At 42.8% G+C, this 20,000-nt stretch overlaps 2 protein-coding genes across 3 annotated transcripts in view; both read right to left on the bottom strand.

The window, feature by feature from the left end:
- LOC143288949 (receptor for retinol uptake stra6-like) overlaps nt 1-5,343 on the bottom strand; it is a 58,744-nt gene extending 53,401 nt beyond the window's left edge. The window contains exon 1 of the mRNA XM_076597632.1: nt 4,898-5,343. The gene's annotated coding sequence lies outside the window, so the exon portion shown is untranslated. The remainder of the gene's footprint in view (nt 1-4,897) is intronic.
- An 8,796-nt stretch (nt 5,344-14,139) lies between these two features.
- Nucleotides 14,140-20,000, bottom strand: part of LOC143288948 (receptor for retinol uptake stra6-like) — a 54,358-nt gene continuing 48,497 nt past the window's right edge. For both annotated transcript variants that reach the window (XM_076597629.1, XM_076597630.1), the window contains 3 exons: nt 19,413-19,576; nt 17,648-17,851; nt 14,140-16,634 (listed from right to left, as the gene is read on the bottom strand). In XM_076597629.1, the coding sequence (XP_076453744.1) occupies nt 16,159-16,634; nt 17,648-17,851; nt 19,413-19,576 (844 nt within the window). In that variant the 3' untranslated portion in view covers nt 14,140-16,158. The remainder of the gene's footprint in view (nt 16,635-17,647; nt 17,852-19,412; nt 19,577-20,000) is intronic.

Raw genomic sequence — 20,000 nt, 5'->3', positions numbered from 1 at the left:
CAGAGAAACAGACAGAGAGAAATAGATAGAGAGATAGATAACACGATTTAGGCTTGGAGTCGGTCACTGGTCATTGACAAACAGAGATCCGAAATGACCCAAACAAGTGGAAGCCAGCAGGTCACTTGACTCACTGACTGCACGACAGTCACACACAGAGACCATGTACTGACTGCACGACAGTCACACACAGAGGCCATGTACTGACTGTTCAGCACGACAGTCACACACAGAGACCATGTACTGACTGCACGACAGTCACACACAGAGGCCATGTACTGACTGTTCAGCACGACAGTCACACACAGAGACCATGTACTGACAGCACGACAGTCACACACAGAGACCATGTACTGACTGCACGACAGTCACACACAGAGACCATGTACTGACTGTTCAGCACGACAGTCACACACAGAGGCCATGTACTGACTGTTCAGCACGACAGTCACACACAGAGACCATGTACTGACTGTTCAGCACGACAGTCACACACAGAGGCCATGTACTGACTGTTCAGCACGACAGTCACACACAGAGACCATGTACTGACTGTTCAGCACGACAGTCACACACAGAGACCATGTACTGACTGTTCAGCACGTCAGTCACACACAGAGACCATGTACTGACTGCACGACAGTCACACACAGAGACCATGTACTGACAGCACGACAGTCACACACAGAGGCCATGTACTGACTGTTCAGCACGACAGTCACACACAGAGACCATGTACTGACTGTTCAGCACGACAGTCACACACAGAGACCATGTACTGACTGTTCAGCACGACAGTCACACACAGAGACCATGTACTGACAGCACGACAGTCACACACAGAGACCATGTACTGACTGTTCAGCACGACAGTCACACACAGAGACCATGTACTGACTGTTCAGCACGACAGTCACACACAGAGACCATGTACTGACTGTTCAGCACGACAGTCACACACAGAGACCATGTACTGACTGCACGACAGTCACACACAGAGGCCATGTACTGACTGTCAGCACGACAGTCACACACAGAGGCCATGTACTGACTGTTCAGCACGACATCACACACAGAGGCCATGTACTGACTGTTCAGCACGACAGTCACACACAGAGACCATGTACTGACAGCACGACAGTCACACAGAGGCCATGTACCGACTGTTCAGCACGACAGTCACACACAGAGGCCATGTACTGACTGTTCAGCACGACAGTCACACACAGAGACCATGTACTGACTGTTCAGCACGACAGTCACACACAGAGGCCATGTACTGACAGCACGACAGTCACACACAGAGGCCATGTACTGACTGTTCAGCACGACAGTCACACACAGAGGCCATGTACTGACTGTTCAGCACGACAGTCACACACAGAGACCATGTACTGACTGTTCAGCACGACAGTCACACACAGAGACCATGTACTGACTGTTCAGCACGACAGTCACACACAGAGGCCATGTACTGACAACACGACAGTCACACACAGAGACCATGTACTGGTTTCTCCCAATCTCCTGCAAAACAAGTAAATTCGACTGCAGTTTCAAACTCCGAAAAAGAAAACTGGCAAGTGTTGACCCTGTGCAGTATGACGCCGTGCAGACGAACACTGGAAACAACCAACCTGAAAACATGCACAGAAAACTAGCTATGACCTTTAGGTCATCATCACTTACATGCTGTGAACTGCTGCGGAACATGGCGCCAGTGTGTGTGTGTGTGTGTGTGTGTGTGTGTGTGTGTGTGTGTGTGTGTGTGTGTGTTTGTGTGTGTGTGTGCGTGTGTGCGTGTGTGTGTGTGCGTACGTGCGTGTGTGTGTTTGTGTGTGTGTGTGTGATACACATGCGCGCGCGCGCGCACACACACACACACACATGATACGTATTGCCACTTGACACACGTGATTGCTCAGTGAACCAAGAAGGTGGCAAATCTCCGCAAATCTACCGCGCAACAAACTTGAAAAACCATCCTTGCTGGCTTTCACATTACAGGAAACACGCAGGCTCGCATAATGATTATGTCCTACAATGAAGACAGATTTCGCCAGAACACCTATTGCCCACTACGTGTTATCACAGTGTCTGTTTCCTGATATCTATCAAAACATTATTTGAAATTCTGAACAGACTGCACATTGCAGAATTTATCCTGTGATGGCTGAGTGTATACTTTGTGGGCATGCCGGAAGACAGGATTTTAGGAATGGGTGCATGTATTAGCCTCTGTGTGTGTGTGTGAGTGTGTGTGTGTGTGTGTGTGTGTGTGTGTGTGACGGATGCCGACACAGAACTGACTGGCCCTTGACAATGGAGCCACAGTCCGTAGCATTTCAGCACAATTCGGCAACAATCGTGTTGCACAGCAACATGCAGTCAACAAACATCTCCTGACAGTAACAAGGTACTCTTTTTTATTTGCTGAACATGCTTGCACAAAGAGATAATGGGGGCGGGAGTGGTGGAGAGAGAGAGGGGGAGGAGGAAGGAGAAAGAAGGCAAGATAAAGACAGAGAGACAGAGACAGAGAGACAGAGACAGACAGAGGCAGAGAGAGAGAGAAAGAGACAGACAGGCAGACAGACAGACTGAGACAGACAGACAGACAGACAGGCAGGCAGGCAGGCAGAGAGAGCGAGAGAGAGAGAGAGAGAGAGAGAGAGAGGCAGGCAGGCAGATCGACAAACAGTGAGACCGACTTTCAGCCACCAAGAACACATGGCAAATGTCCAGAAACCTGCCCTGCTGGCATTGTGCAGTGTGTCTGTAACCACGAAACAATAACAGACCTGGAGAGAGACAAATGCACAGAGAGAATCAGAGACTCGGAGCCAGAGAGAGAGGGGGAAAGAGAGAAACATATAGATAGAGAGGGGGGGGGGGGGAGAGAGAGAGAGAGAGAGAGAGAGAGAGAGAGAGAGAGAGAGAGAGAGAGAGAAACACGACAAAGATAACGACAAAGATAACGATAACGATAGTTGTTTCAACAAGGCCAATGCCCCATTTGAAATCGTGATTACGTATTCAACACGCTTGAAGTATGGAGCACGCGCGAGCGAGCGAGAGAGAGAGAACACTGAAATGTTCAATGTCATTAGCTGAAAAGCTCTGGTGACATAGTAGGTACAAATCGGAACAAAATGGTGCAAAAATAGATAAAATGGAACTGAAAAAATGAGCTGAAAAAACAACAACAGAAAACAAAAACAAACCAGAATTTAAACAACATAGACTAATAAGAGATTTACGACACTTTGGCATTTTGTCATTAGCTTAAAAGTATATGTGACAGGGAGTAATGTGCCTTTTTTTCAGTCGTTCGTCTCCAAGGTTTGGACAGTACACAGAAAACAAAGTACAGGTAAATCATATAATAAATATTTACACATGTAACATCGATACACATCATATCAATACAAAACCATACTAAATTACATATAAATCATATAATAAATATTTACGCATATAATAAATATTTACGCATGTAACATCAAAACCCATCATATCAACACGAACACATCAAATAATTACAATGCCGAGATTAACCATCCAAATGTAGCCCTTCCTTTTTATCTATGCTTTTTTCCTCATAGAACCCATACTTTTTAAAACATTTTTATTGATTAGTGAGTATTTGGACCGATGATGGACGTTTTCCGTATAATTATCTATTGCCTCAGATACATACTTTGCAAGTGAAAGTATCATATCTTCATTATCTGTCATCAGTATGCCGAACAAATCTTTTCTCTGCGCTGGAGCTGTATTGAAAATGGTGCAGTGTTTTTTTGTAATTCATCGTATCTTTTGCAGTTAAATATGAAATGATTTTCATTTTCTGGGCTTTCGCCACACATTGGCCAAGGAGATGTTACTACGTGTGAATCGAACCATCTTCTGTTGGCATTCAGTGCAAGTGCTCTCAATCTGAGCTTCGCAAAGCAGATTTTATGCCATTTATTTGTTATAATCTTGATAGACTTCTCTGTTTGAAACATTAATTTAAATGAATAAAACAATTTATACCTATCATTACTCTATTTCTCAGTGCCATTTTTGTTTGTAACATGCCTTAAGTCTATCTATACAAAGCCGCTCTCGTGCCCAACACCTTGGCACAACCAAACAAGGCCGAATCCATATTCCGTTAGCCTTTTCTTGATGTGGAATACCCAGTTCTGTTTGCCCTTCTCTTCTTGCAGTAGCAGCATCTCGAATGCTTGCCTACACAATCGTGATGTTGGCAGTCTTGTTTGAGCCAATATTTTATGCATTTTACTACTGATCTAATATGCAGTGGGTAGCTCCCGGTGTCGCCAACATTATAGTGTTTGATGAGAGTAATGGGACACCAAGAAAACGCTTCATTGCAAATGTAAGTACCTTTTCCATTCGTTATTTGACATGAGTCCCCATATTTCCGCTCCACAGTTCACGGCTGGTTCAATTTGTGTGTCGAAAAGTTTCCAGAAAAGCTGTGCGTCAGTCGAACGCAGTCTCCTGAGTGATTTTATAATTTGGATTGCACCTTTTTTCCCTTTTCTATTTGCCTCATCCCGCGCAGACGTCAAACTCAATTTTGTTGTGAATAACATTCCTATATATATATATATATATATATATATATATATATATATATATATATATATACAGAGAGAGAGAGAGAGAGAGAGGGGGGGGGGCATATAGGCAAACAGTTTCAGTTTCAGTTTCAGTAGCTCAAGGAGGCGTCACTGCGTTCGGACAAATCCATATACGCTACACCACATCTGCCAAGCACTTATGCCTGACCAGCAGCGTAACCCAACGCGCTTTGTCAGGCCTTGAGAAAAAAAAAATCTGCAAACAAAGCAACCAACCTAAAACAGAACCACGCGGTACTCACCCCCAAAACTGGCAGCTATGTTCTCCAGATCCATTACAGGCCTATCTTCAAACAGAACGTGAATAATCAGAACAGCGACAGGCTCATTCCAAACACATCCCCGACACATGAACAGCTAAAAAACCACCCGTTCTCCAGCAGTTCATTGCCAGAAGCACCAGTATCTGCACAACGCTGTTTTATCACGCACACTTCCCCAGCGTTTTGTTTTGCTCTTTCCGCGCGAGGATTTACAAAAAAACAAACAAAAAAAACCGAAGTAAACAGACGACGCACAGACGATCGCCAGTTCACAGAGAAGTCTGTTTCTTCCTCCACGGTGCAGAGAGCGGGGAGTTGTCGCGGCTGTCCGTTGTCCGTGGCTTCCCCCTCTCACACACACACACACACACACACACGTTTTCACACACAGCACAGGCACACACACACACGTTTTCACACACAGCACAGGCACACACCCGGCGTCGGTCGATGTCGTAGTTCTTAGGTCTCAAACGAGAGGGGTTGCGAAACCGTCGTTTCATAGGCACATGTCATAAACGGTGAAAATACCTTGCTCATGGACTGAAAAAGAAAGAAAGAAGAGATTAAACTCGTTCTCCGTTCTTTATTTGATCGGAGCTTTTCATCAGATGGCCCAAAAGAAGCCTCCGACTGAGCGTATTTGGAAGTAGGTATATACCTACGTGTGTGAGTAAGAATGCGTGCGCGCGGACAGCACACACACACACACACACACACACACACACGACACACACACACACACACACACACACACACACACACACATGTATATACTCAAGACTGATTTATTGTCTTTTCATAGGTACGCAACTGAATTCGCCGTTCGCCGACTGACATGCAAGAACAACAGAGAGAGAGAGAGAGAGAGGGACGGACGGTCCGACGTGTATGAACAAAAGAATAACGGCGGTTTTCAGAGAAATTAACACATAGCTGAGAGTAAAAAGAAAATCAACGACAAACAACAACAACAAAATCATAAAATACAACATATTGCTAAGATTAAAAAGGAAAATAAAAAGCTCGACCATCCAAGTTTCATTCAGAAGTATAAACTGTGGAACTGGCATCAGCGTAACGGCGTTTTTTCGATAACTATAAGGCTTCCGAAGATAATTTCTTTCTCCCACAAATCCCAAGCTAGGGCGATGAATTTCGCCAGTGATCTTATTCTTACTTCATCATCTATCAAAAGCATACTGGTAAGGTTCATGTTGTGTAAATTTTCACCGTTAAAAATTAAGCATTTCTTTCGAATTTCTTCATAATACTTACACATAAAAAGGAAACGAGTTTCAACTTCAACTGAAGCACTACACACAGGACAAGGGGACCGTGCGGACATGTCAGCAGAGAACCATTTTTTGTTCTAAGTTCTAAGTCGAGCCAGGCTAATTCTGTGCCATTTATTACTTATTACTTTAATGTATTTTTCTGTCTGAAAAATGTTCTTAAAAGAAAGGAACCAATTGTATTTTTCTGACTCTTCAATGTGGGCATGCCAATTCTGTTTGTGCGAATTAATTAATCTGTCTTTAAATTCTGCGAGAAATATTAGATCATTGCCAACACCATGACACATCCAGACAATCCTAAAGCCCTGTGTGATTAAAACATTCTTTTCCAAAAAAAAGCCCAATTCTCTTTCCCATAATCTAACTGATTTAGCATCATTCCATAAGCTTGTATGCTTATTCTTGTCAATGGGAGCTGTATTAATCAAAGCCAGTATCTAATACATTTGATCTTTGTTTTTATATGTAGTGAGTATCGACCAGTTTCACCATATGACATTTTATTGGACGAATGCAAAGGCACCGGAAGGAAGCATTTAATTGCATATGTGTGAACTTTTTTTCCCCCATTTCTTGATTATCGTACAGTCCCCAGATTTCTGCACCATATGTTAGAATTGGTTCAATTTGTGAGTCAATAGTTTCCAGAATACAGAGAAATCGATACAGTTAAATTGGTTTTTTGTTGGGGTTTTTTTTTGTTGTTTTTTTTGTTTTTTGTTTTGTTTTTGTTTTTTGTTTTAAAGAATTTATAATCTCCATTCCCCCCTTCTTTCCTTTTCTACAACTTTCCATCCATGCACTTCGAAGACTCAACTAGGTTGTAAACGGAAGACCCAAATATCTATAAAAATATCTATAAGAATTTGTTACTTTAACCTCACAGTCTCCATAGAACCATTTTTCGTGAATTGAAAAGTATCCTCCCTTTCGAAAAGCCATTACATTAGTTTTGTTCAGGTTTACCGTCAGATCTAACCTATCAGCCTCTGACTTTAGTGCATCCAAGTGTTTTTGTAGCCCTATGCTAGTGTCTGACATAAGGATAACGTCATCAGCAAAGAATAACAAAAATACTTCAACAGCACCAGGAATTAACTGTCTGCCGTGTCTTCCCTTTTTTGGTCACCTCTATAGCAAGTTCATTGATAAAAAATGAAATACTTGGGGACTCAGCAAACAGCCTTGTTTAACTCCACGTGGGCATTCAAACAGGTCAGAGTAATACATCTATTACGTACACATACAAGCACCGAGTTGTATACACGTGTAAGCGCCAAATACAGTTTGCCATTTATGCCATTTTTGAGTAGTATGTTCCACAACAGCTTTCTGTTGACGGAATCAAACGCCTTACGGAAATCTACAAAATCTACATAAAACTTTGTGTTTCTGACTACATATTTTTGGATCAGAGCATATCACGTAAAGATATGATCAATGGTGCTGTACCCTAATCTAAATCCTGCCTGTTCTTCGATGATTTTTTCTTCTCTTTCCGCCCATTTCGTTAGTCGTTCGTTTAATTTATTCCTGTATACTTTACCAAGGACACTTGTGAGGGCAACACCTCTGTAATTGTCAGGATTATTAGCATCTCTCTTTTTGTGCAGTGGGACTATAATAGATTTGGCTCATTCCAATGGAAAAAGACGGAGAGAGAGAGAGAGAGAGAGAGAGAGAGAGAGAGAGAGAGCAATGATAATATTAACTGCATGTATATATCAATTTTCTTATATTGATTGGTAAAATGTGTATCAGCAGCTTTAAAAGAAAGCAGAATCAGCTGCTGTTCGGCTTATTTTTGAGAAGGAGCTTGCTATCAGAAGCATGTTGCAATGAGGTCGATTTAAGCAAAATGTTTGATGTGATCTTATTGTTTGATTCAAAGCTGGGGTGAGGGCGGGGGGGATAGAGGAATAGTGAGTAAATGAGAGACACGCATTCATTACTCAGTTCACACTAGAGCATTAACAAACCCAAACGCACACACATTTTTAAAGGTTGAAAACGGAAAAAAAAAGTGTCCATTTATAGGAAATCACACAGACAGAAGTGTGTGGGAGCGGGCCGTGAGAGAGCTGCAGGGGAAGAAATACCCCGCTTCATGAGACTGAAGTGTGTGGGAGCGGGCCGTGAGACAGCTGTGGGGGAAGAAATACCCCGCTTCATGAGACTGAAGTGTGTGGGAGCGGGCCGTGAGACAGCTGCGGGGGAAGAAATACCCCGCTTCATGAGACTGAAGTGTGTGGGAGCGGGCCGTGAGACAGCTGCAGGGGAAGAAATACCCCGCTTCATGAGACTGAAGTGTGTGGGAGCGGGCCGTGAGAGAGCTGCAGGGGAAGAAATACCCCGCTTCATGAGACTGAAGTGTGTGGGAGTGGGCCGTGAGACAGCCACAGCTGCAGGGGAAGAAATACCCCGCTTCATGAGACAGAAGTGTGTGGGAGTGGGCCGTGAGACAGCCACAGCTGCAGGGGAAGAAATACCCCGCTTCATGAGACTGAAGTGTGTGGGAGCGGGCCGTGAGACAGCTGCAGGGGAAGAAATACCCCGCTTCATGAGACTGAAGTGTGTGGGAGCGGGCCGTGAGACAGCTGCGGGGGAAGAAATACCCCGCTTCATGAGACTGAAGTGTGTGGGAGCGGGCCGTGAGACAGCTGCAGGGGAAGAAATACCCCGCTTCATGAGACTGAAGTGTGTGGGAGCGGGCCGTGAGACAGCTGCGGGGGAAGAAATACCCCGCTTCATGAGAAGTGCAGTTATCCCCCAGTCGCTCTTCATAATTTTTTCGACATGCATCCATCCAGACAGGCCTTGTATCTGTGCATGTTCATTTTTGCTTTTGGTTTTTACTCTCTTTTTTTTTTGCGCCATTGTTGAATAAGATAACCGGGAAAATATGCAGAGTAAAAATAAACCAAAACAACAACACACACACATACACATAAAGAAATATATAATTATGTAAGGAAAGTCTTTTGAGCTTAGTTCTCAAACGTAGAAAACAAACAAACAAACTGCATTTATATAGTACTACATAACAAAGATCAATGAGAGCACTTTCACACGGGGTCGTTCTCTCTCACGCATGTATCTAATTCAAAGGGAAAAAAGTTTCAGTTTCAATTTCAGTGTCAAAGAGATGTGAAAGCGGCATGCAGACTGATGCACATACGCTGCATCACATCTGCTGCTTAGGAGAAGAAAAAGAAGATGCAGAAGAAGAAGAAGAAGAAGAAGAGTGCATGACTTTCACCCAAAGGGCGAAAAACAAAACTGTGACCCCCCAAAAAAACAACAACAAAACAACAACAAAACAACAACAAAAAACAAAACAAAACAAAAACAAACAAAAAAAACCAAAACAAAAACCAAACCAAACCAAACCAAACAAACAAACAACAACAAAAAAAACCCAGAAGAAGATAAAAACAGATAACCGCCGCTCTAAATCCCAGACAAACGTGACATTTAAACACTGTAGCCAATGGAATCTTCTTTCAAATACATTCTGAACACTCACCCAACACTGAAACACATCTTCTTTCAAGCGCCTGTGTCAAAATTCGGGTCTCTGATCTCATTCCTGCTTTTACCCCTACCTACCTGCGAGTCACACACTGAGGGAGTGAGAAAATGCTTCTCGCTGTTCCCATCTGAAGTGAAAGTTTTCAGCTGTTGCGGGGATTTGAGTCGTAAAGCTAGTACACACACGCGCACTCGCGCGTGCACGCACTCACACACACACACACACCGACACAGCGAGGGGGAAAATGAAGACTGAGATAGAAATGAGAGACAGAGAGAGAGACAGAGACAGAGAGACAGCCAGGGACAGACAGACAGAGATCACAGAAAGCAAGCGAGAGATCGCAAAGAGACAGGCAGACTGTGCATGAGAGACAGAGATAGTGACAGAGAGAGAGACAAAGAGACAAAAAACAAAAAAAACAACAACAACAGACAGAGAGACTGATAGTGCACGTCCACGTGGAACAATCCACAACACACACAAAAGCTGCTCAGTGGAGGACATCCATGTTTATTCAATATTATGCTTCTAAGTGAGCATTCTATTTCACACATGTGCATTTTCGTTGCAAAAAAAATGAATGGCACAGGTTTCAGAACCGTTTTTCACAGACAAGCATTGTAATGACAAAGCCATGCAAATATCTCACAGCTGAGACTGACCACCCAGGCCACACCGGGACACAGGAGGAACAATGACACAGAACTACATCAGGAACAATGACACAGAACTACATCAGGAACAATGACACAGAACTACATCAGGAGGAACAATGACCACAGAACTACATCAGGAACAATGACCACAGAACTACATCAGGAGGAACAATGACCACAGAACTACATCAGGAACAATGACACAGAACTACATCAGGAGGAACAATGACCACAGAACTACATCAGGAACAATGACCACAGAACTACATCAGGAGGAACAATGACACAGAACTACATTGGGAGGAACAATGACACAGAACTACATCAGGAGGAACAATGACACAGAACTACATCAGGAGGAACAATGACACAGAACTACATCAGGAACAATGACACAGAACTACATCAGGAGGAACAATGACACAGAACTACATCAGGAGGAACAATGACACAGAACTATATCAGGAGGAACAATGACACAGAACTACATCAGGAGGAACAATGACCACAGAACTACATCAGGAACAATGACACAGAACTACATCAGGAACAATGACCACAGAACTACATCAGGAGGAACAATGACACAGAACTACACTGGGAGGAACAATGACACAGAACTACATCGGGAGGAACAATGACACAGAACTACATCAGGAGGAACAATGACACAGAACTACATTGGGAGGAACAATGACACAGAACTATATCAGGAGGAACAATGACACAGAACTACATCAGGAACAAATGACACAGAACTACATCAGGAACACTGACCACAGAACTACATCAGGAGGAACAATGACACAGAACTACATTGGGAGGAACAATGACACAGAACTACATCAGGAACAATGACACAGAACTACATCAGGAGGAACAATGACACAGAACTACATCAGGAACAATGACACAGAACTACATCAGGAGGAACAATGACCACAGAACTACTACATCAGGAGGAACAATGACACAGAACTACATCGGGAGGAACAATGACACAGAACTACATCAGGAACAATGACACAGAACTACATCAGGAGGAACAATGACACAGAACTACATCAGGAGGAACAATGACCACAGAACTACATCAGGAACAATGACACAGAACTACATCAGGAGGAACAATGACACAGAACTACATCAGGAGGAACAATGACACAGAACTACATCAGGAACAATGACACAGAACTACATCAGGAGGAACAATGACCACAGAACTACATCAGGAGGAACAATGACACATAACTACATCAGGAGGAACAATGACACAGAACTATATCAGGAGGAACAATGACAGAACTACATCAGGAGGAACAATGACACAGAACTACATCAGGAACAATGACACAGAACTACATCAGGAACAATGACCACAGAACTACATCAGGAGGAACAATGACACAGAACTACATCAGGAGGAACAATGACACAGAACTACATCAGGAGGAACAATGACACAGAACTACATCAGGAACAATGACCACAGAACTACATCGGGAACAATGACACAGAACTATATCAGGAGGAACAATGACACAGAACTACATCAGAACAATATCCAAAAAATGAAGAACAACAGCAAAAGAACATTTGCTTCATAAAAGAAAAGAAGAAAAACATCCCAGGTGAATCAATTTGGAACAAGGTTTTGTTTGAGTCAGCATGACGTCACACTTTGAGTCAGCATGATATCATATCAGTCCAAGCAGCAATTAAGATTTTTCCTCGTAGTGAAAGGCTCATTCTATCTGTACACACAATATAAACAAAAACACATGAAACATGTCAGTAAATATGCAGGTCGACTAATTATGAAACAAAACAATTTTTGGCTGATCGAACTTAAAACTTGTGTGAAAGAAAGACCTCAGATTAAAATTTCAGGTGGTGTTGAATAAAACGTATTGTTTGGCATCAGGCACTAGATTGGGTACACGACTGTCTTTTTCCCTATGAAGTTAGATTATGATTCATATCACAGACAGACATGAGAAACCCCCCACACCACACCCCCCATGGATATTGTATCTGATACATTAGTTTTTCTGATAAAAAAAGAAAGTATTATGCGTTCAAAGTGAGCATTCTCATCAAACAAAAACATTTCGGTCAGAACCCTTTTTCACAGACAAGCATTGTAATGACAAAGCCATGCAAAATATCTCACAGCTGAACCTGACCACCCAGGCCACACCGGGCCACAGGAGGAACAATGACACAGAACTACATCAGGAGGAACAATGACACAGAACTACATCAGGAACAATGACACAGAACTACATCAGGAACAATGACCACAGAACTACATCAGGAGGAACAATGACACAGAACTACATCAGGAACAATGACACAGAACTACATCAGGAACACTGACCACAGAACTACATCAGGAGGAACAATGACACAGAACTACATCAGGAACAATGACCACAGAACTACATCAGGAACAATGACACAGAACTACATCAGGAACAATGACACAGAACTACATCAGGAACAATGACCACAGAACTACATCAGGAGGAACAATGACCAGAGAACTACATCAGGAGGAACACTGACCAGAGAACTACATCAGGAGGAACAATGACCAGAGAACTACATCAGGAGGAACACTGACCAGAGAACTACATCAGGAGGAACAATGACATAGAACTACATCAGGGGGAACAATGACAGAGATGTATATCAGGAGGAACAATGACATAGAACTACATTCACATAACACGCTGGTTTCACCCAGTGGCCCCGCACAGGCCCTGGTATAAACATCCCTGCTCACGAATTTAAAACCAAGATCTCCAGCATCAAAAAAACGTCTGATCCTTCTTCAAAACTAAAAATGACTGATTCAAATTCAAACTTTCACAGGTCGACATCTTTACCAGATCAAATACGAAAAAGAACAACGTTTACTTCATAAAAGAACAGAATAAAGACATCTCTGGTGAATCATTTTGGAATAAGATTTTAAGTCAGCATATCAATTATAAAAAGAATAACGACAAAAGAATACTTGCTTCGTAAAGAAGAAAAAAGAGAGAGGAAAAAAAGGAAAAGAAAAGAAAACATCCACGATGAATCATTTTGGAACAAGGTTTTGTTCCAGTCATCCAGACGTCACATTTTGTCTGGAGTCAGCATGACGTCACATTTTGTTTGGCGTCAGCATGACGTCCTATCAGTCCCAGCAGTCAATAAAACATTTGCTTATAGTGAGAGGCTCATTATATCTGCGCACACAAACTAAAGAAACAAAAAGAAACATGAAACAAGCCAGTAAATAAGCAAATTGACCAATTAAGAAACATTTGGCTGATCGAACATTAAACCTGTGAGAATAAAAAATAACAAGAGGCAAGGCTTTCAACTCACCTGTGATATGAGCTTTATCCAGCAAAGGAATTGTGAGAAAAAAAAAAGAAGAAAAAAAAATCAATAAAAGGTGTTCTGTATCAAATATATATACATATATATAATAATAATAAGCTTGGTTGGGAAAAAAGGCATTTGAGTGGGATCGAACCATATATGTTCAGTTTGGAAGCAAGTAGACATTCACACTGCTAACTATGGCGCATCTGACGTCATTTGACCAAACCTAGTATCTAAAGCTACGTTTTTGGTGGGGTTTTATTTTTGTTGTTTTTTGGGTTTGGGGGTTTTTTGCGCAAAAAAGATATTATATTGGAGGTAATAACAAAACTTAAATCGTGGTTTTTAAAAAAAATTCTTAGTTATCTGAGAAATTCTTTTAATTTGGCGGTAAAGGAGACTTTGCCATCACATCAGACACACTGCAACATGTAGCTGTTTTTATCAAGATCTGCACAGACCAGTCTAGACAAGGCTGACCGAAACTTAGGGAAACAGTCCATTCGATTTTTCTTTATATTCATTCTAGTTAATTCAGTATCCACCTGAAGAGTTTTCATACGCAGTAAACACGTCGATATAGTGTCACTGTACGTGTTCTGTCCAGACTTTGTTTTTCTTTTCTTTAAACAGCTAACAAGAAATGCGATGTCATGCCATCTTACCGAATATAGCCAATGTCTGGCAACTGGGAAGCAGAATTATAGGTTTTTTTGTTTTTTGGTTGCTTTTTTTTATCAGGATCGATCCCCCCAAAAATAAACCGTTAATGATCCAAAAAGACAGCTTAATTCGGAAGACTTACAACCTATTATTGGTATGATTGTGAATATTTTTTCCAACCATGTTTAATCCATATTTAGTATTGGCAGACTCGACAAAGTATTTCCAGAGAAAATGGCAATGTTTAAGTTTACTTCGGACACACAGACACACACAGAGACAACCCAACACCAGGTTTTAATACAGACTCACTTTGTTTACGCAAGTGAATCAAAATCACAATAATAAGTGAATGAATTTGTGCTTAGAATACATTAGAAAGGCACAAATGCTGCAGACCGCTGCATTTCTTGCAAATGAAATGACAAACTAATGTAAGTATTATGCAGTTCATGTCATGTAAGCAGACGTTCATACAAGATCAATTCCAATGGGCTTGGGCATGATTACAAGCAATCGTCACAAATGACACATCTTACCAACACGTTCTTTCATTGTTAAATGTTTTTAATCCCGAAGGAAGAACTGTCTCACTGCTCTAGCCTGCGCTGAAATCAGTTCAGTGGTTTGCAAGAATTTGATTTCAGAAAGACGTTCATGCTCAGACACGTTCATACACACACTCCCGACAGGCTCTCCTATCCTGGAGAACGGACGGACAAGAGACAAGGCCTTCAAGACTCACATGCGATAGACCACTTATTCTTTAAAGCAATTACGTAAATGAAAAACAAGACCTCTTATAGTCTGTACCTACAACTTTTTCCTGTAATAATCATTGTTCGTCATGTAGTGGCCTTGCCCTTTAAATGTGACCTTCCATCTCAGTAAGGATCACGCTGTCGTCGTGACCCGTTTTTATACAAAGTTTTATTTAAATTGGATGCAAGACACGAGCTTTTTCTGGTTTTGACTAATAATGACCTTGACCTTCGACTTCTCAATCTGCTTGTGATGGAAAGGTCTTATGCATACCTACCCAAATTTGTCTCCTGTACTTCTTGTGCTTGCCAATAAAATCCCACCGTCAAAATTAAACAACAAGAGCAACAACATCACACACACACACACACACACACACACACTCTGAGACCGGGTGATTATGTACTAATTTTGTGAGTCAACGACAACAGAAACAAAAAGCAAGAAAACATGAAAACCACGACCATAAAGACGAACCCATTCAGAAGCGTGTTTTCCCACGTGGACAGGGACAAAGTGCTGTGCAGAAAGCAATGATACACGTAACAGTCCCATGAATCTGTTACTGAATGGTAGATACAACCAATCTGCTTTTTGGATGGCAGTTACAACTAATAATGGCAATTAAAACAAAACTATTTCAGAGTGACAGTCATACTCAGTTTAGGTATAATACCTATTGCAAACAGGTTAACATGAGTGGTCTTTCGTTATGAGAACTTACAAACACAATATAGCCATAATCAGCGATAAACACGAACAAGCAATGATAGCAAATTCTTTACACATTATTTTAGCAGCATTCTTAATGAAAAGTCGTATACACTACAGTGCAGACTTCAGAGGCACATAGTTGATGTGAAAGTGGGTATATATGTTGGTTTGCATTTGTCATGCGTTTTTATGTTTTACAGTACACCCATGTTTACGTTTACTGCTAAATCTTTATAAATTGGTATTATCTGGTGTGATCTTGGACTGAGCCTCAACAGACTCTTCACCTGGCACTGTGCTGGTGGGAGAAGAGGAATCCGTCAGAGGAACAACTGTCGGAAGATCGTTAACCTGCACGATCGGAAGATCAGCAGAATTCACGCCTTTCTCCTGCCCCATCACCACTTCTTTCAAGGTCTTCTTTGCATCTTTAACTCCCTCGTCTTTCTTCTTCTTCTCCTTGGTGGGGTTCAGTTTCTGCCTGGCGTCAGCCATGCGTTCCTGCAGCTGGTCAAAGTCGACATCAGCCTGACGGTCGGACACCGGGATGTAGACCCCCATCAAACGGGCCTGATGGAACATCTGCAGGTACCCTTTGCGCATGACCCGGATATCCGGGTTGTGCAGCAGCGTGTAGATCACGTGCCAGTTGAAACGGACAGCTGCTCTACGCCGGCGCTCTATTTCGCTGGGGTCAGTAGCGCTGCCTGTACATTAGAATTATTGTTTATAAATCACTGTTTATAATTACTTTCCACACACAATCATACAAAGCTGGCAGCCACATGTGAGGACTAAGTGCCAGACGTGGAGGACCAAAGCACGACTCCAGAAGGACATATCTTGTTCTCTCCTTCCAACAGAGCTACTCAACCGTTCCTACGCTGTTCCATGGGGTGTTCAGGGAGTTGCACAACACCTAGCGGGGGAACATGCCATAAAGCCTGGGCTAGTTCGTCCACCCTGGTCCACACCCGGCCTTCGTCTCTCACCTGTGGCTCCAAGACACTGGCTGCATGAGATAGCGGCCACCCCTTGTGATAGCGCAGACTGAACGAGGAGAGGGCAGCACACAGGTCTTGAACCCTCGGTCAGTCAGGGACATTCTCAACTCAGTTTCAATTTCACAAGAAGGCCCCACTGCGTTCGGATAAATCCATACACGATACACGACATCTGCTAGGCAGATGCCTGACCAGCAGCATAACCCAACGCACTAGTCAGGCCTTAGTGCATACATGTAAATGTGTGTACCTATCAGAGTGGATTTCGTCTGCAGAATTTTGTCAGAGGACAATACTTTTGTTACCATGGATTCTTGTTCAGTGTGCCAAGTGTGTGCTGCAAACGGCATCCCAGTTTATCTTCTCGTCCGAATGACTAGACACTACGTCTTGAGAAGACGAGACCAGGATTTGAACATAGACCCTCACGGACACTGTTTTGGCAGAAAAGCGGCGTCTTATCCAATCTTCTACCTCTTCAAATCTGCTTGCAAAGAGTGTTCTGGCGGACCCAGCAACGATATCTTTGTGTTTTACCGTGTAGTATTTTCAATACAATAGACACTGTGTGTAACCAACTAAGCTCTCCAAACAAAATCGCCACTACTACATAGTCCATTACTAATATGACTGCTGCTGCTACTACTACTACTACTACTACTTCACACACGCACCCACCGTCCTCCATTCCCACGCCCACACAGACACAGGCTCACCATAACAGCTGGTGTGCACTTTGTTATTCTTGACCACCACCAGGTCCGTGGTATCAGCAGACGCAGACAAAGCTGACATGGAAACGCTCTTCTCCCGTTCCCTCTTGTCACTCAGCCCCAGGAACATCAGCCGGCAGAACACGATCATCACCGGGTGGGTGTGCGCCGCCTCCATGTGCATGTACCCCACGTAGGCCCTGAAGCCTGAAACGGGTGGATCAGGGTAGTGGTCTAGTTTTATAACTGTGGAGTTTGGCTGATGCAAGTATTGCAGCAACCCTAAAAATAACTCTGGCACCAGAAGTCGATGAATGTAATCAATCATCCCTTTCCTACGCTTTCTTTCTGCCTCTCTGCTCCTTTTATTTCCTGCTTTCATCCCTCTTGGCACTGCCACTCTGACTCTCTTGGTGTATAGACTCTCTGCTCCTTTTATTTCCTGCTTTCATCCCTCTTGGCACTGCCACTCTGACTCTCTTGGTGTATAGACCTCTGTACTATAGCCTGTGACTTAACAGAATAAAGTGTTTAAAAGTCTGGATGTAATGAGCGAAGCTCGCAACATTATCATGACTCAGACTGTGTCGTTCTAAGTTTCACTGTGGTGCTGGAGCCTAGCGTCTCAGTGTTTTCTGACTTCGTTTGAGATCAGGCAGTTTCTACACCCATGCCTACGTTTTCTCAAGTAGCCAGCGCTGCCACGTTGATACTGACAACAGATAATGTACGCACTAGGTTGTCGGTATCTTGTGGCCTTCCTGACAATGAAACTTGCAAGTGTGTGTGTGGCTCTGAGTCATTGTTCTTCAGCACCAAGTCCAGAACTTGAATCATCTCGTACACCCTCGCTGGGATATTTGCCCTCAAAGCCTTTGGACAGTATTGACAATTCAATTGCCAAGGCAGGCGCTTCTCATCGTATTGTTGTTATCATATTCTGAATGATATAATTAGCGGTTAAAGCGTGTAGAAATATAGAAATACATCGGTTTATTGTGTGCATTATGTGAGTGTACTTGTGAAGTGTAAAATTAAAGAAATGGTTTGTAAACTGCTCCTTTATCTTACCATCGCAGTGTTTTGTATGTAAACCTTGTACTGGGAAGGCTGTTTTTTTTTTTAAACAAGTGTTGTCCAGCTGGACAGAAAGTGACGCAACAAAGGCGCTAAGAAGGGGGTAGTGGTGTGTAAGCCTTCAAAGACAGCAGCTGGGCAGAACCACTGCATTCTTTTCCAAGGAAATCGCACGTTCGTTTACCGCCTAATTATTAGAATGAGATTTATTTAGTTGACCAGCTTATCAGGAGGTCATTTGTTGATGAGAGGGATATTTATTGATCAACTATCTGAAGGACACTTACTGCCAAGAGGAACATTCGTTGGCCATCTTATCAAAGGGACATTTGTTGATCAGACCGATATTTGTTGATCAACATATCAGATGGACATTTGTTGATAAGAGGAATGTTCGCCAACCAGTTCATCAATTGATCACAGGGACATTTGTTGACCGACATATCAGAGGGACATTTATCAACCACCTCATCAGCGGTATTGTGTTCAAAATGCATCATGTCTATGATTCATTTTGTATTGAACTACGTGAAAGCAGACAGGTGTAAAGTTCATTTTTCTTGGTTTGGATCTTCATGATTTTCTGGTTGCGCATGATTCCACGTGGCCTCTTTGGAATGGACCAACTCTGAAGTGTGTGTGTGTGTTGGTCCACCCCCTTCCTTCCCTTCCCATCCCCACAAAGACTCACCTGGGTCCATGCGTTCAAATCTGCGGGACAGCGTGCTGTAGTCCAGCCGGCTGAGGAAGGCAATGCCCAACAGCATGGCCTTCAGAATGCGCAGTATGCAGGACGCCAGACCCAGAAAGACGTTGTAGAAGAACATGAAGTATGTGAAGCTGAAGAACGCACTCCTGCACATACACATAGGATTACAAAAGTAAGCGCGCTCGCATGCGCACACACACACACACACATACACGCACGCACACACACACACACATGAACACAGTCACCGTTGTGAAACAAAGACCTATTAAACTGTCCACAGCCAAACATCATAAAAAGTTTGTTCATTGAGTCTGTTGTAAAATACTGAAGAAAGTGAGAACACACACACACACACACACACACACACACACTCACACATACACACACACACACATGAACACAGTCACCGTTGTCAAACAAAAGACCTAAGAAAATGTCCACAGGGGAACATCATGAAAAGATTGTTCATGGGGTCTGTTATAAAATGTTCATAAAATATCAGCATTATTTGTGGCTTTGCCCAGGGTATTGAGGAGAAAGATGACAGTGATGGAGAGTGTTTGATGG

This window comes from Babylonia areolata, chromosome 13 (assembly GCF_041734735.1).
Source record: "Babylonia areolata isolate BAREFJ2019XMU chromosome 13, ASM4173473v1, whole genome shotgun sequence".
NCBI classification, from domain to species: domain Eukaryota; kingdom Metazoa; phylum Mollusca; class Gastropoda; order Neogastropoda; family Buccinidae; genus Babylonia; species Babylonia areolata.
This window is presented reverse-complemented; position numbering and strand designations above follow the sequence as displayed.